Source organism: Schistocerca serialis, chromosome 4 (genome assembly GCF_023864345.2).
Source record: "Schistocerca serialis cubense isolate TAMUIC-IGC-003099 chromosome 4, iqSchSeri2.2, whole genome shotgun sequence".
Classification (NCBI taxonomy): domain Eukaryota; kingdom Metazoa; phylum Arthropoda; class Insecta; order Orthoptera; family Acrididae; genus Schistocerca; species Schistocerca serialis.
In genome coordinates this window covers 944,473,201-944,491,866 of record NC_064641.1, presented here as the reverse complement: position 1 = coordinate 944,491,866, position 18,666 = coordinate 944,473,201, and the positions used below count along the sequence as shown (strand labels likewise).

The 18,666-nt window shown below is 40.3% G+C and overlaps 1 protein-coding gene across 3 annotated transcripts in view; it reads left to right on the top strand.

The window, feature by feature from the left end:
- Positions 1-18,666, top strand: part of LOC126473599 (activated Cdc42 kinase Ack) — a 516,119-nt gene that overhangs the window by 22,195 nt on the left and 475,258 nt on the right. For 2 of the 3 annotated variants that reach the window (XM_050100752.1, XM_050100754.1), the window contains exons 2-3: positions 8,519-8,606; positions 15,686-15,793. In XM_050100752.1, the coding sequence (XP_049956709.1) occupies positions 8,604-8,606; positions 15,686-15,793 (111 nt within the window). In that variant the 5' untranslated portion in view covers positions 8,519-8,603. The remainder of the gene's footprint in view (positions 1-8,518; positions 8,607-15,685; positions 15,794-18,666) is intronic. The other variant, XM_050100753.1, reaches the window with a different exon arrangement.

Below are 18,666 nucleotides of genomic sequence, written 5' to 3'. Positions count from 1 at the left end.
CCCTTCTCCACCTTTACGAGGTGTTAGTTTGGACTCGTCTCGACTGTGGTTGTCAATTTCATGGATTAGCTGCCCCTTCCACACTGCTCCTCTTGGAGCCATTTCACTGTGTGGTATCATTTAGCCACCAGCACCTTTTGCACTAACCCTGTTGATAGTCTTCTCGTTGACACTAGGATCTGTCCCCTTTTGATTCGACAGTCTCAGCTTCTGTTTTCCTAACTTATAACTATCTGCTCTTCCCCTGCTCACCCCTACTGTTCTATTCTTTTCGCGGCTTCAAGTCATCGCTCGCGCGCTGCCCACACTGTACCAGTTGGGTTCTGTCTCACTTCTCTCTACTGTGACGTCCATCTCCCCTCCTCGTACTCTTCTCCAATGTCTCTCCTGACCAACCCTCTTGGTTAGTTTCTCGGCCATGGTTTTGGATGGATCTCTTCTGAAAGCCTTCGTCCCTCCAATGGTGTTCCATTCTTTGTTTCCAACACTCCTACAGGAGTTACAGGTTGCCATTGTTTTTTTACAGTTGCACTGTGCTTACTGGCCAAGGCAGAGATGTCGAAACTTTACTGTCTCAGTTCAACCTCTGCCTCTTAAATACTGGGGCCACTACACATTTCAGTGTGGCTCATGGTAGTTACTTGGCCATTGATTTATCACTCTGCAGCCCAGGACTTCTTCCTTATATCCACTGGAGAGCACACGACGACCTGTGTTCTAATGACCACTTCCCCATCTTCCTATCACTGCCTCAGTGTCATTCCCATGGACACCTGCCCAGATGGGCTTTAAACAAGGCAGACTGGGAAACTTTCAACTCTGCTGTCACCATTGAATCTCCCCCACATGGGAACATTGATGCAATGTTTGAGCAGGAGACTACAACAATCAATTCTACGGCAGAAAATGTGATCCCTTGCTCTTCAACGTGGCCCCAGTGAAAGGCAGTCCTGACCGAGCGAGGTGGCGCAGTGGTTAGACACTGGACTCGCATTCGGGAGGACGACGGTTCAATCCCACGTCTGGCCATCCTGATTTAGGTTTTCCGTGATTTCCCTAAATCGCTCCAGGCAAATGCCGGGATGGTTCCTTTCAAAGGGCTCGGCCGACTTCCTTCCCCGTCCTTCCCTAATCCGATGAGACCGATGCCCTCGCCATCTGGTCTCCTTCCCCGAAACAACCAACCAACCAAAGGCAGTCCTGTGGTGGTTGTCAGAGGTTGCTGAAGCAATTAAGGAACTTCGGCGAGCTCTACAGCACCCTTCCCTGGAGCACCTCATAGCCTTTAAATGGCTCTGTGTCTGTGTTCGCCAACTTATCAAATGATGGAAAAGGAGTGTTGGGAGAGATACATCTCGACCACTGGGTGCCATACGTCACCTTCCCAAGTCTGGGCTAGGATCAAACGTGTTTTCGGGTACCAGGCGCCAACAGGTGTTCCTGGTCTTAACATAAATGGCTTATTATCTACCGATATCGCGATTGCCGATCTCTATGCTCTAGACTCAGCATTGGAGAATTACCCCCCCAGCCTTTCTTACGGCAGCTGGAAGGGAAAGTCCTCTCGTTCACTACATGCCACAGTGAATCCTGTAATGCCCCATTTACAGAGTGGGAGCTCTTCAGTGCCCTTGCACATTGCCCCGTCACTGCCCCTGGGCCAGATCGGATCCACAGTCAAATGATTAAACATCTCTCTTCTGACTACAAGCGACATCTCCTCGTCATCTTCAACTGGATCTGGTGCGATAGCATCTTTCCTTCACAATGACGGAAGAGCATCGTCACGCCGGTGCTTAAACCAGGTAAAAACTCACTTGATGTGGATAGCTATCGGCCCATCAGCCTCACCAGCATTCTTTGTAAGCTGCTGGAATGTATGGTGTGTCGGTGGTTTGGTTGGGTCCAGGAGTAATATGGCCTACTGGCTCCATGTCAGGGCAGCTTCCGCCACGATCGCTCTACCACTGATAATTTTGTATCCCTTGAGACTTCCATCCAAACAGCCTTTTCCAGATGCCAACACCTGGTTGCTGTCTTTTTTGATTTTATGAAAAGTGTATGACACGACCTGGTGACATCATATCCTTGCCACATTGTATGAGTGGGGTCTCAGAAGCCTGCTCCTGAGTTTTATCCAAAATTTTTTGTTGCTTGATACTTTCTGTGTCCATGATGGTGCCTCCCATTGTTCCCCCCATATCCAGGAGAATGGCATCCCGCAGGGCTCTGTATTGAGTGTATTTCTGTTTTTAGTGACCACTAATGGTCTAGAAGCAGCTGTAGGGCCGTCGGTCTTGCCTTCTCTGTATTTAGACGACTTGTGCAATTCGTACTGCTCCACCAGTACTGGTTGCTGAGCGGCACCTACAGGGAGCCATCCACAAGGCGCAGTCGTGGGCTCTAGCCCACAGTTTCCAGTTTTCAGCCACAAGTCATGTGCTATACACTTCTGTTGGCTCATCCAGAACCAGAACTTTACCTTAATGACGATCCACTCACTGTAATGGAGACATATTGATTCTTAAGACTGGTTTTCAACACCTGACTGACTTGGCTACATCTCCTTCGTCAGCTTAAGTGGATGTGCTGGCAGCACCTCAGTGCCCTCCATTGCCTGAGTGACACGAACTGGGAATCAGATCGCTCTACACTTCTGCAGCTGTACAGAGCCCTTGTTCAATCCTGCCTTGACTATGGGAGTTAGGTTTATGGTTCGGTGGCGTCCTCAGCATTGCATTTACTCGACCCAGTGCATCACTGTGGCGTTCGCCTAGGAACTTTTCAGACGAGTCCGGTGACCAGCGTTATGGTGGAATGGTGGAGGCCGGAGTCCCTCCATTGCAGGTTAGGTGTGCATAACTGCTCACCAGTTACGTTGCACACTTTTGTAGTTCTCCTGCGCATCCTAATTATCGCCTCCTTTTCCACCCATGGCGATTCATCTCCCGCATCGGCGGCCCAGTTCAGGGCTTCCAATTGCAGTTCGTGTCCGATCCCTTCTTTCCGAACTGGAGTTCTTGCCTTTACCACCTATACTTCAGGTCCATTCATGTAAACCTCCACGGTGTACACCTAGGCCGCGGCTTCACCTGGTCCTCACACACGGCCCTAAGGACTTAGTTAATCCCACGGCTCTCCGCTGTCACTTTCTCTCGATTCTTGACATGTGCCGAGGCCACGGAGTGGTTTACACTGACGGCTCAATGGCTGATGATCACGTCGGCTTCACGTATGTCCGTGCGGGACATACTGAACAGCATTCCTTGCCAAAAAGCTGCAGTGTTTCCGCTGCTGAGCTGGTGGCTATATTTCATGCTCTTGAGCACATCCTTTCATGCCCTGGGGAGTCATTTCTTCTGCGTACCAGACTCCTTGAGCAGCCTACAAGCTTTCGACCAGTGCTACCCCTGTCATCCTTTGGTAGCGACCATCCGGGAGTCCATCTATGCCCTGGAATGGTTCAGTCGTTCAGTGGTGTTTTTCTGGACCACAGATCATGTCAAAATCCCAGGCAATGAACTTGCCAACAGGCTGGCCAAACAGGCCACGTAGAAACCGCTTATGGAGATTGGTTTCTCTGCAAGTGACCTGCGTTCAGTATTACATCGCTAGGTTTTGCGGCTTTGGGAGACGGAATGGCATAACCTCAGTACGCACAACAAACCGCATGCCATTAAGGAGACTACAAATGTGTGGAAGACCTCTACGTGGGCTACACATTGGCCACGCTTGGGTGACACACGGCTGCCTCGTGCACCGTGATGCCCCCCCCCCCCCCCCCCCCCAGTGTCGGTGTGGCACCAGGCTGACAGTGGCCCGTATCTTGGTGCGCTGCCCTTCTTTGGCTGTCCTGCGATGCTTTGGGTGCCCTGTGATGGACTCTTCAGCTACCGGACTCGTTGCCATTAATTTTAGCTGACAACACCTCATCGGCTAATTTAGTTTTACATTTTATATGCGACAGTGGATTTTATCATTCTATATAAGTTTTTGCACATGTCCTTTTGTCACTTTGCGTTCTTGACGCTAATGCTTTTAGGCTGGATGTTTTAATGTGTCTCAGAGTGGCTGGCATTTCCTTTTTCTCCTCGTGGTTGGCCAGCCACAGTCATCTGCTCTCTTGTTTTTATCCCTCCTACGTGTTTCTTGCTTCCCTCCGTGGTTTTCTTTTCCTGTTTTGTCCGTAGTAGTATTGGCTGTCCTTCTGTCATTCTTCAGGTTCTTCCATTCTCCTGTTATTGTGCCGTGTCTCTCTTTTCTTCTTTCACTTGTGCAATTATTTTACTAGGAACAAGGGACCGATGACCTCGCAGTTTGGTCCCCCCTCCCCCTCCCCTCCTCCTTTAAACCGACCGACTCAGATATTTGACGTGACTCCGTTAAGCAGCACACTACAATACTGTATTCGAGCATTACAGGATTGTTTCTTCTACTCTTTTACGTTAATTTACATTTTTCTACATTTAGAGCAAGCTTCCACTCATCGCATCATATAGAATTTTATTTAAAAATTTCAAGCTACTCACATGTCTGAGAACCTGTTTTGTGTGCGTGGAAGATTTCCAGTGTACTTCTGGCCACCAGAAGTTCAGATCCTTATCAGACAAAAGCAAATCAACTAAGAAGAAGAATAGAGAGATACATTCTTCCTCCTCAATAGCAGCTGTATCCAAAAGCATCTCTCGGCTAACTACTTCTGTCACTAATCGCTAATCAATCCTCTAAATTAGAGACAGCTGATCAGCCAAATGAAGAAAACCGTATCACTGAAGAAGTAGTGGAGCAATGTCCTCCTGCTTTCAAACCCTGTAGTCCAATGCATGCGAAACTAGGTGCTCCAAAGCTGCCAAGGTGATTGTCGTAATTGCATCTGCAATCTTTAAACCGTAAGTACATACAGCTGTCCTACTGTGGAATGTATGCGTCAATGTGTCATCAGCTAGCATTTGGCAGAACTGTAGCTGCTAGTGCTGTCACAATCCCCAGCTGTCATATGCCCACAAGAAAGGAAAATACCATCTCAAGAAAGCTATGATCTTTCATGCTTCACCCCAGTATGTTAAAACTTTCTCCTGAGAAGTGAACTCCAGTTCATGGATGATTTAATCATAAGATGAAATACATAGCCGCATCATTTCATTGAATGCCTGTTTGCGAGCCAATATTTCCTCTTTTTAACATCTGCTTAAACCTGTCGCTCGTTCTTACTGTAGCTTGGTGCCCAGCTCCTAACACCTTTCTTACTGCTCGGCGACTGCAGGCCCCTCCCAGAGTCTGTGTGAGGTGCACGCTCTTGGCAGATAATCTGGTCCAGTTTAACAATGTTTCCCTCAATGTAGGCGAACCCACATTTCTTTCAGACTCTACACATTCGTTGTCACACCTGTATCACTCCTTCAGCAGCATACAGTTTGCCTGATGTCTAGAGTGATTGCTCTCCCAGGCACACACTCAAGTGACCATTTCCTACGCATAATTTGCTTGCTGAATCATGTTTTTCTGTTTAAGAGGTTTAATCTCACGTTTTTGTAAGAGCAAATTTATTTGATCTGTAGTGCAGTAGTTGCTCATTTGTTTTGTTGACAAGCGTCCATTCATTTAACCCTTCCATGACCGAATAATTTTTTGCTCAGTTTTTTAAATTTTTGTTTTGTATTTTGTTTAAGGAATAGCTTCTAAAGTGAAATGTATAAAAAGTGTGTGATTGCTATGACCAGTTTTTTTTTTTTATATTTTAAGTGGGACTTATGTGTCCCATTGGTCATTAGGTGGGAGTATTGCAAAGGTTTGGATAAAAAGATAGCATAAGAGAGAACATTCAATTTCAGCTGCAACTTTTACAAAAAATAATTAATTTTTGTGACCAGTTTATACAAATACAGGGGTTATATTGCAAATGATGTTTGATGTTGATTTTACCAACGCCGATATCAGGAACATATATTTTCTATGAAATTCTTCGAAGCAGCGATGTGCCCATTGAGAAACTTTGCATTGTATGCACATCATGTTGGTTCGTACTTCCTTTCGCTTTGTGCTGCAGAACCTGCAGCGTTTCCTTGTGTCTTTTACTGGGAAATGTTTTCCAGTTTGAAGGCGAAGTTCATCTGGTTTGCTCTTGACACCCGGCTTGTTTCTTTTTTCTTCTTAGAAAATTTGGTCTTCTTCTTCTTTTGATTTCATGACCTGCTGTTAGTTGTCTGATAAGTGAAAGGCAAAAGGATAACTGCTTATGTCCTCCTCCATGCTTACAGTTCCACATTATGAAACTGTTAATAATTGCCAGGTCAATTACGAGAAAGAAAAGACGATGCCACCACTTAAGAGATCGCCTTCCAATTGCATATCTCTCATGCACCTGATCAAAGTGATCCATACCTGCCATAAATGTATTATACTCTGAAACTGCTTTAGGACAGAAGACCTCTGATGAAGTACCATCTCTGTTTTTCCTATTGACAAATGTTACATCTTTTGGGCTATGATAATTACTTAGTATCGTCACAGTCTTGTTGCCTTGCCATTTTATTGCTGAGACACATCTCTTTGTTTTGAACATAAACTTCCCCCGTTGTAATTTGTCTTGTTTCTTCATCATACCTGGAAGTCCCTTCGTGTTTGTCCTCACTGTTCCAACTACAAAAAGTCCTCTTTCATTTAGCGACTTCATCAGATTGTACGACGTGAAGAGATTATCGAACTCAATTAATTAGCGAAACTGCGTATATGACTCAGTAAGATGGAACACAACATTTTCTCCCAAACTGAACAATGGGTCTTGGGTGTTCTTCTTTCCAGTATACACCTCAATCTGGGTTATGAAACCTGTTTTTGAATTGGCAAGACACCAAATTTCGTAACCTCATTTTACAGGTTTCATTGGAAGGTACTGCTTTATAGAAGAACACCCTTTGAATGGGACCATACTTTCATCAACAGCCATAATACTTGATGGAGTGTATACTTCTTTCAGATTGTTATTGACAGCATCAATTATTGGGCGTAATTTGTATAGTCAATCACAGCCAGCTTCACCTCTTGGTACTGCTGTAGTATTGTCATTGCAGTGAATGTTCTCAGTCAGTTTTTTGAATCTGGTTTTACCCTTTAGTTGATAAATGGTCGGTGGACCACTAGTGACTCAGCTCAGGCCGCCTATATATTCCCATTAGAATGTGAATGGCAATAAAATATTTTATTTCTTCAACGTCAATATCTTTCCAATTGCAACTGGCCTGTCTTACCCTTTTACCTCTAGTAACGTTGTTACATATTTGAGTTGCATAGAGGTTAGTCTCATCTTTGACCTTCCTCAAACAATCATCAGTAAAAATTGTAAAAAATAATCTATTTCTTTATCATTTTGTCCAAAATCTAACTTTATATCTGCACGTCCATCAGGAGATGCTGATAAGTTTTCAAAATAAGTTACGTTGTCAGTCCACTCCGTTTCAGTTTCATTGACATGTTCAGCCCCATTCTCTTGTTCTGCACACATAATAACTTCATTTGTAGTGTCATTGGTAATTTCAGTGACATTTTCTTTTACTGCACACACAATACCATCATTTTCAGCCACCTCCATTCTAGCACTGTCACCATTGTCGTGACGACCGTAGCTAGGTGACTCAGCCAATGTCGTAGATGGTGTATTATCAATAGATGTACTATTAGATGCATCAAGGTGGATGAGTTCATCTGCAGTTTTATCATCACCTTCTTCCTCCGAAAGTTCTTCGTTATCAGGAAGACAAAGTAAAACTCAAGAAGTTCTTCATCTTCCAGACGTGACATTTCTAAAAAGGTCTGCAATTGGGCTAGCACACTGTATTGTGCAACAAATTATTGTTATTGTTATTATTATTATTATTGTTATTTTTATCATTATTTTATGAAGACTTTAATGAGCCAAGTGATGTAGCATCACACAGAGAAAGAAATAAAGCCAAAATATCTAATCTGTAACGAAATTATAAATAATATGTGGAACAAATATGTCCCACTGGCCATGCGACTGATATTTCATACAGTCAAAAACTAAAAACTATTTACCAAGTCACTCAAGTACATTTTACACTGAAATTCCACCTAATATTTACAAATAAATGATGAGAAACACACTAAATATGGTTATTATGCTTACCATGCTTATTTACAAAAGAAAAGTTGAAAAATATGCAAAAACTTTCACAGAAGCGATTAAACAAGTGCACTGCATCGAAAAAATTCCAGCAGAATGCAGCTGTTTGGCGGGAAGAAGTCTGTAATGGTTTCAAGTAGAAGTAGAAGTAAAAGTTTATTGTCTCACAACATACAGTTTCAAGCCATTGACTTAAAAGTACAGCAGACCTGTCAAAACACAAAAACTGATTTACAGTTTTCCTTGTAATACCAATAATATAATATACAGTACTGAATAATTACTTAATTAAGCAATTAATATTTTTTCTTCAAAGTAACAAACTTTTAAGATTAACAGTCCTAAGTATTTGCTCTCTCCTGCTTAAATTTTCAGGTTGTCATTTATGAATTCTTCTACTGAATAGTAACATTTCTGCACTAGTTTCTCATCTAAGGATTTTTCCAGTGTTTCTAAATTTATGGTGAGTAATTCTCTTCCTTTCACTTTGTTATAAATTTTCATTTCTTTGCTGTGCATTGTGCATATTTCTAATGATTGTTTTCTGAAGTTTTAGTAATCGACAAATATGGATTAAGTTACCCCAAAATACAATTGCATACCTTATTACTGACTCAAAGTAGCTGTGATATACTACTTTTCGTATGCCCATACTGGTAGCATTGTACAATTTATACTACTTTTCTTATGCCCATACTGGTAGCATTGTACAATATTCTCATTGCATATGCTAGTCTATTTAATTTATTTGCAAGGTACTGTATGTGTGACCCCCATGATAGATTTTTATCTAGTTGCATTCCTAAGAATTTCACACTTCCTGCAAATCCTGGTTTCTGTGACTGACCTGAATATCATTTAATTTTACCAGAGAAGGAAAGTTGGTACTCACCATATAGCGGAGATGCTTGAGTCACAATAGGCACAACAAAAAGATTCACACAGTTATAGCTTTTGGCCATTAAGGCAGTCAGCAGTGCGCGCGCCGTGTGCGCGCACACGCAAACGCAACTTGCACACTTGTATGTGTGTCTACTGCTGACAAAGGCCTTAATGGCCGAAAGCTGTAATTGTGTGAATCTTTTTGTTGTGCCCATCGATACTCAGCATCTCTGCTATATGGTGAGTAGCAATTTTCCTTCTCTGGTATTATTACATTCCTTCCTGGATTTTCCATTGTTTGATATCATTTAATTTTGCTTGTTTTGTTTTAAATTGCATTAACTCAATCTTTTCCATGTTTAATTTTAACCCTTTTAAATCAAACCAGGTATCTAAGTTTTCTGAAGTACTTGATACAGTTTGTGGAATTTGATCTGTAATATGACTTTTAATGATTGAAGATATCATCTGCAAATAAAACTGAATGACGCTTAATATTAAGTGACAGATCATTTATGTAGAACAAAAACAGAATGGGACCTAATACAGAACGTTGGGGTACTTCATGTGAAATTGTTTTCCATTTAAGTATAAATTCCTCTCTCTGATGTTATAACCACTCTTTGTCTTCGGTTGGTTAGATAGGATTTAAACTATTCTAATACCATGCCCCTAATTCCTTACTTTTCCAGTTTACAGAGTAGCAAGGAGTGAGTCACACTATCAAAGGCCTTTGATAGGTTACAAAAAATTCCTGTCCTGCAGTGAATTGTCTAGAGACAAGCTAATTTTATCAACAAATTTATTTATAGCAGATATTGTGGTTTTGCATTTTTGAAATCCATTCTGATTTTTTGAGATTATTTTAAATTTTTCTATGAAATTTTGAATTTGTGTGGTGACTACCTTCTCAAATATTTTTGACAGTGATGGAAGAAGTGAGATTGGGCGATAGTTTCTCATGTGTTCTTTTGTGCCTTTTTTGAATAGTGGCTTAACTACTACATACTTCAGTGTGCTTGGAAAATAACCTTCTTGAAGGGACTGGTTAACTATTGTAGTTAGTGGCTGTGCTATTATTTTAGAGACTGTTTTTAACACTTTTGTTGGTATGTCATCCCATCCTGCTGATGTTTTACTTTTTAGTGACAGTATTACATTTTCTATATCTTTTACTGTAGTTTTTGTAAATGTACTGAAAGATTCACCATCAAGTTGCTCACTGTTGAAGAAATTTACCGTGTCTGGATACTCTGCTACATTGATATTAGATTTGTTTACATTTATAAAGAATTCATTAAACAATTCAGAAATTTGAGCAGGATTTACAATAGTTCCATCCTCTATCTTGATAGTTTCATCCTCTACCTGTGGCACCTGTTCCAGCTTTGATCACTGACCATAATGCCTTTGATTTGTTTTCACTATCCAATATAAATCTATTATTTGCCAGTTCTTTAGCTGCCTTTACAATTTTTTTAAAAATGCTTTTGTAATCTTTTACATAGGTAACAAAATCAGGACTTTTATTATGTTTTAGTTCCCTATGTAGCAGTCTTTTTCTTGCACTCGAGATTTTTATTCCTTCGTAATCCAATTTACTTTATTTCCTACTTTTTTATGATGTACAGTAAGGGGGAAAGTTTCATTAAAAACGAGCAAGAATTTTTCCAAGAAAGTAGCAAAACTTTCAGAGCTTGAAATACTATGATTTATAGGCCACTCCACCTTATTTAAACTATGATAGAATAAGTTTATTTATTTATTTTTCTGAACTGGTGTTTGGTGTAGGTTTTCATCGAGTAAGGTTCTATTGTTTTTGGTAACTCCATAAACAGAGCGCAATGATCAGAAAGTCCTACATCTGAACAAAACTTATTTGCCTCATTATAAGTGTAATTGGTTAAAATATTATCTATACATGTTGCAGACACTTCGGTTACTCGAGTGAAATCAGTGAAATCTGCGCTGAAACCTAATGTTTGAATCATACCAATGAATTTTGTTGAGTTATTGACGTCACTGGCTAGATCTATATTGAAATCAGTGGTTATTATGACTCTTTTCTTGGTTTCTTTTTCAAGTTTTTGCAATAGACACTGGAATTTTGACAAAAAAAGGTTTCGTTATTTGTGCATGTGCACCTGGAATTCTGTACACAGATAAATTTACAGTATTTTGCCCTAACTCTACGCAGCAGCTTTCAAATTTACATTCTTCCTTAATGGAATCGAAATAGTCTTGCTCTACATTCCATTGATCTTTCTACTAGTATGCACGATCCTCCTTGAGTTAAATTACTTCTACAAAAGCTGCTGGCAACATAAAAATTATAAAGGTTATTTAAGCTTTTGATCTATCCTTTGTAAGCCAGTGTTCATTCAAGCATACAATCTTGATCTTTGATATATCTGACAAAATGATTTTCGAGTCGTTAAGTTTTGTTTCTCTGCCATTTGTGTTATTTGAACTTAACCCATTTATGTTCAAGTGCATTGCGAATGTATTGTTACTTTTTTGAATATTCCTAATGGCATTTGGTTTGAAACTCTGTTTGTGTATTTTCGTTTCCACTTCGTTATCAATTTTTACACCCCCATCTTTACATACTAGTTTCCCTTATTAAGTATGATCTTACATATATCACTATACATACTGCTGAATGTTACCGATCCTAGTGTGTTTAGATGCTTCTAGTATATGGCAGCACACTACAGATGTGAGTTTCTATTGTCCCCTTGGTCGTGAAGCACAAAAAAGTGAAGTGGGACACACATGTCCCGTGGGTTGTGAAAGGGTTAATAAGCCAGTCAGTGAGGCTCCAACTCTCGCCTGATAAACATCTACAGAGCGGCGAGTTAAGCGTTTCTTTTTCTGTCTTTTCATCATAGTGTATTTATTAAATTTTATGCTTGTTTCCATTCAGGAGGTGTAAGCTTGCATTTTGTAAGTGTAAATTTGGGCAGTCTGTAGCACAGTTTTCGTTTCTTCTGATCACCCAGCTACATAGCTCATTAAGGCATCATCATTGCAAGGGTAGCAAGTTGTGTATCTATATCTGCTTTTATAGTTTACTTCTTCAGTCAGTCTTGCTGGTTTGAGTGGGGCATATGCATGCTGTGTGCAGATGCAGGAGGAGCTGGCCACAGTTTGCAAACAGCTGAAAGCACTTTTGGCTACAGTCAGTCACATTCAGGCTGCTGCCTTTGGGCGTAGCTGTAGCTGAGAATCTGCTGCATTACACGGGACACCTCAGGTGTCGCTTGTTTTGCCCAGGGGCTCTGTTACTGAGGCAACTCATAGTGTACTGGATGCAATGGATCTGCCCTCACAGCAGAGTAAGGGGCGAGTGGTAATGCATACATATCGCTGGAGGTGGAGGGCCAATGTTTGAGACTCGTTATCTGGCCTTGCTCGTTCACTGTGTGATTGGACAGGTCGTCTCTCCTTCAGCAGGGTCCAAGCAGGCGCACAGGGGAGGAGTTTACTACTTACTGGGAGCTCCAGTGAGAGGCACATTATGGAGCCCCTTAGGCAGATAGTGTTCAGGGGTGGAAAGGAAGCCAATGTACACTTGGTATACCTGCTGAGAGGCCTCATCCAAGAGGTGGAGGCAGGCTAGCCTGCAACTATCAAGCGTAGAGGTTGCAGTCATCACCGACGACATCTGCTGCAAGAGTTTTGAGCCCATCCTCAGTTCATACAGGTAGCAGGTGGAAGTGCTGAAGGCTGCTGGCCTCGTGTGGGGTGCAAACAGAGCTACCAGTTTGTAGCACTTTTCCCAGGGGCCCTCTGTTTGGAGACAAGCAGAGTGTCTCAACCAAAGGATTCGTCGACTCTGAGACAGTCTTGTCTGCAGATTTCTAACACTGCATTATTGCCTGGGGATTTCTAGGACTCCTCTTGATAGGTCAGGAATGCACTACATGTAGTTTGAAGTATTCTGATGAAAACTCGCTGGTTGGTATGCAGTATTCAGACTAAAGACACTTTGACTGTCAAAATTGTGTTAGTAAATTGAAGTATTTGTAACAAAGTTCCCGAATTTACTGTCCTCCAGGACTGTCTTCTCTTGAGACCGAGAGCTGGCTGAAACCTAAAGTGGAAAGCTCAGAGATATTTAGCGAGTCATGGAATGTATATCAGAAAGACAGATAAGAGGCCCTAGGAGGGGGAGCATTCATCACAGTTGACAAAAATGTTGTCTCTATTCAGGTCGAAGTTGAGTGTAATAGTGAAGTCATCTGATTGTGTATAACAGGTCTAGGTGAAACCAAGCTAATTGTTGGGTGTTTTTACCAGCCACCTGATTCTGCTGTGGCAGTTCTAGAGTCATTCAAAGAATGTCTATGGTAAATACCTAGATCATGCATTACTAATTGGAGACAACTTGAACTTACAGTGTGTAGACTGGTTGTATATGGATTCATTGCAGGGTACAGATACATTCATACCAAGTACTTTTGAACACAGTTTTCTGAAAACTGTCTTGAGCAGCTAGTTTGGCAGCCCACACACAATGGAAATGTCGTAGACTTTGTAGCTACAAGTAGGCCAGACCTTGTCAACAATGTCATCATAGAAAAGGAAATTAGTGAATGTGATATTGTAGCAGCTGTGGTTACGAAGGTTTAGAAATCAGTTAAGAAGGATAGGAGAGTGTTTCTGCTAGAAAGAGCAGATAAGCATTTGTTAGCACCTCACTTAGATAGTGAATTGACATCACTTAGTTCCGATACCCTGAACTTAGAGGAGTTATGCGCAAAGTTTAAGCAGATTGTAAATCATGGTCTGGAGAATTATATACAAATTTCCATCATGTTGGAGTAGCTTGGGTCAGCAACATCTGTTAATCAATAGAACTAAAAGCCAGTCCAGGTTGCAAATATTTTACTTTTTTTTCATTTGATGACTAGTTTCGGGCTGTAACCCATTTTCAAATCAACGTAACGAAGTCAAAAAGGGAGTTTCCAAAGATTTAATGTACATTATATATTTTTTGTCATCTTCATGCTATTTTCGACTTTGTTATGTTGATTTGAAAATATATCGCAGCCCAAAACTAGTCATCTAATGAATAAAAAGTAAAATATTTGCGACTTGGACTGGTCTTCTGTTCTGTTGGAGATTTATATGCCTAGTAAGTGGATTAAGGACGGCAAAGACCCACTGTAGTTTAATAACAAGAGTTGTAAAATGCTGAGGAAGCAGAGGTTGTTGCACTCTCTGTTCAAAAGAGAACAAGCTAATAATGACAGGCAAAGGTTAGTAAAGATTTTCATGCATCTATGATAGATCAATGTGTGAAGCATACAACTACTACCACCGTCATACTTTAGCAACAGCTCTGGCAGAGAACCCGAAAAAATTCCAGTCCTATGTAAAATCACTGAGCGGGTCTGAGGGTTCCATTCAGTCACTTGTTGACTGGTTTGATGTGGCAGTTGAAGATACCAAAACGAAAGCCAAAGTTTTAAATTTCACATTCATTTGCACGGGAGAATTGTATAAATATACTGTTATTTGACCACTGGACAGACTCCCATATGGATGACATAGTAATAAGCATCACTTGCATAGAGAAACAACTGGAGGAGTTGAAAACAAATAAGTTACCGGGTCCGGATGGAAACCCACTTCTGCTTTTCAATACACCCCACCAGTCTGCCTTGGGCTCTCTCCCCACCCATACACCATCCCTCCCCCCCTCCTGATTGCTGCTTGCATCCCAGGTGTTGTTGCATTCCAGACAGAGATGCTGGATTTGGCAATTGTGTGATGAAGTGTGCTTTCCTTTGTGTGTGTGTGTGTGTGTGTGTGTGTGTGTGTGGTGAAAGCTGTGGCTGAAAGCTATATGTAAGTGACTTTTAATTGTGTCTGTCTGCAACTTGACATGTCTTCTCTACTACAAGTAGCAATCTGTCTTTTCCTGAATTGTTGTTATTCCTACTTGTAGTTTCCATTGTTTATTAGAGATAACTCCTCTTCATTCAGTTGAGCTACAGTTTCTTCTTTTCTATTAACAGCTGTGCAAAAGTTTACTTGAATTCCTAATTGGAAGCTGAGGAGAAATGCTGATTGACTATGCAGATATTACCAAAACCATTCAAACACAACTTTGTGCTAGCAGCAGTCAGTCAATATTTAGTTCCCCTGCATCCAGCTCTAAGTATTTATGTAAATAAGGTATGGTCAGTTTTTCTGAATCAAATTGCAGCTTGCTTTCGGCCATTATCGTCTTTTGTTGTATCTGTGTGAAATTGGTGTGTGTGTGTGTGTGTGTGTGTGTGTGTGTGTGTGTGTGACACAGAGAGAGGGGGAGAGAGGGAAAGAGAGAGAGAGAGAGAGAGAGAGAGAGAGAGAGATTTCCAACATATATGTTCTTACTTTCTTTCACTTTTACTTCTCCACTGAGTTAGAACTGTTTTGCAAAATGCCACTGATTTTACCCTTATGAAGCACCTGTAATATTTTGTTGACCACTGACATTGAAAAGATGATAATCGTTACATGAGAATACAGGGGTTTAAACTTAGCCTTGTGTTAGGTATGTCATATGGTTTGATTTCTTATTAAGATAGCATTATCACCAATACATTATAACTTACAACACAAGTAACTTGCTGCTTTCTGAAATACCTTTTTTTCCTATCTGTTTAGCATGTTACCAACACAATGGCGAGTGAAGATGGTATTGAGTGGCTGTATGAACTTCTCCAGGATGTCCAGTTGGAACAGTTTGCGTCAAGAATCAGAGATGATTTGCAGGTACAAATTAATCACTTTTTCTGCTGAATGCCATTTGTTTTCAGATCAGTTACGTGAGTGCCATTTATTGAAGATCTTTAATTTGTACCATATTTACTTGAGTATAAGATGATCTGCCCCTTTTTTTACTAAGAGGGTCCTAGAAAAATTTAAATGTATTCTACCTAAAAAAAATTACAAACTTTTATTGATGCAAAGGATTACACTTTTCTAAATTTATATCATTTATTGATTGTCTACATTTTAATAATACAAAGTGAAATAAACTAAAAGAAATTGTTTGCATTAGGTTTTATCTTCACTGCCTTTCTTGTTTGCTTAGCCTGTTGTCTGGTATCTCTATTTTGAGTCTTCATCATCGTCGTGATAACAGGACAGCTGTAAACCTCATATCTCTGTTGCTACAAATATTTGGCTTTCTTTTCCAAATATGTTGCGATTTCTGAGGTAGTGCTTACGGTAGGACTCGACCATAGCTCCCCCCCCCCCCCCCCCCTCCTCCCTCCCCTCCCTGCCCACTCTTGCACCTTACAGTGAGCAGTGACAGTATTTCTGTACGAAACATGTAAGAACACCACTGCCCCCCATGTAGCCTTTAGCATCTTCTGCAGAAATGTATGCTGTCATTGAGTATTTGTCCAATTTGAAAGTCAGTTTGATTCTGAGTGCAAAGGGATTCAGGCAATTGGCAGTTTAAACATGCTGAATGTTCATAAAAAATGAAAGTACACAGTATACAGTCTCTATTTGGCTGCACAATGAAATTTCTGCCTGCTCAACACTCCACTCCCCTCCCCTCACTCACCATAGTTCTCAGCCAAGCTGGGTCACTGTTTCTCTTCCAATTTTCTGTAGCTAGGGATATGCTTGAGCAATAGTGAAACAGGGGTGGCAAAATCTTCTAGGGTGCAGATCGTATGTAACAGCAACAACTAATAGATAAACAAAAGTTCATACTCGCTGTTTAGTCCAATTGTTGAAGTTTTCATCGTCCTTCGATGTAGTGATTTCTTTTTGTACTCTCTCCACAACAGGTCTTTCTGCTGTAATTTATTCCATGACAATTATTACAGTCTATTTTATATGATTTACTTCATTCTGGAATAATTTTCCTTTTCGTTTAACCTGAATGTTGTCATCTTTCTCTAATGCCGATTAATGAATGGTAACAATTTTCTCTGGCATTCTGATATGTGTAGAGTTACTGGATTTCTCATTTGCAACCCACTTAGTAAATCATTAGTGTCTCTTAACAAAATAAAATATTAACTTGGGCTCAGAATCAAGCAATGCTTTTCAAAGTACAAGATTTTTGCCTTTACCTACTTAAAAAGCAGCACAAATTTGTGCATACAGAATCCATACATATATGAGAAATTTTGTTGTAAACCCATTTAAATAAACCAAAGGTTTGTAGATTGATAGAAGTTAATGTTATTTCCTCCTGTGTTTCAAAAAACTTGTCAGTTTTTAAACGGAGCATTATATCATTGTAGTGGCTATTTCATAGTTTCTCGCGTATCCCTTGCTCTAGTGCCGAAAGTCAAATGTCACCTGATTGTTCGAGCAAAGTCGATACTTTATGTAGCGCTTCGGCATATCGATGAAGCTCGAGCCTGTTTGAATGCAAATATTATTTAGTATGCCCTATTCTTTGGGATTGTTCAAAATAAAATTGTACAAAACCTCAGTACCCAAATCTTCATCTTGAATGTAAGATGAACGCTAATTTATGGGCTCTCACATGCTCAATATATTTTCAAACTGGCAATACATTGACCATCTGAGGGTGCATATTGCTGTATTGTCAATCCTACAAATATTATTGACCATTATTGATGGACCTCAAAATATTCTCAGTCTTGTCAAACCATGCTGAACATGTGAAGTCAAATATTGACAGTTTGATAATATCCTCCATTCAGATGTTAACAGAACTTCAGGAACCATCCACACAGCATTAGTGTTGACTATTTATCTTTTCAATTTGATGCATTGTATATCATACATTAGATTTAATTTTTAAGGAGTCTTCTAACACAAAAGAATTTTAAGACGCCTATGCAAGAGTAATCATGAGGATTCTCTATGACGTTTCTTTCTTCTTTAATTTGAAAATATGGTATGGATTGTTGTGTTACATAGCAGTTTTGAAAACACTTCCATTTAAAAAAATATGTCGTATATCTGCAGTGATTAGTAAGACATCTACAAAATGTGTATTAGTTTCACCAGGTTATCACAAAGCATAAAAAAGGCTAATGTTAATTTCCTGAACAGGTGGATATAGTTACTTAAGAGGTTTCCACAGAATTTTGATAGTTGTGCATGCTTATATTGCAGAACTAAAAATGGAGCATTAGGATGACAGGTCTGTTGCCAGACATGTCTAAGTTACTCCTAATCTCTTGTGAATGTGATTGCCTCTCTCCCTAATGTATTTTGCTTCTCTATTTTATCTCATGTCAACACTAATAACTTGTCGTACAATGCAGAACTCATTGGAAAGTGATATATCAAAAGTTTTGGCTCTGTGATTCTGATTTGTCAGTAAATTAAAATGTGATCAGTCATTTCTTTTTAGCTATGGCTGATATAACTGCAGCACATGATTTCTTTTGGGTGTTTGAGATCTTAACTTTGTCAAACCATGTTGTCAGCTGACAGTTTTTGTCAATGCTATTGATAGTGTGACATCACTTCAATACATTTAAGTTTTGACAAACCAGTTTTCTCAATAAATACGGAACATGTAGAGGTCCCTTTAGTCCGTTAGATGCCCCTTAGATTGTCATCCTTGGAGAGTGAAATGAGACGTCAGGACAACAGTAGATTTGTTCAGTTAACTTCTTTATTCGAGTCCTCGACCACAG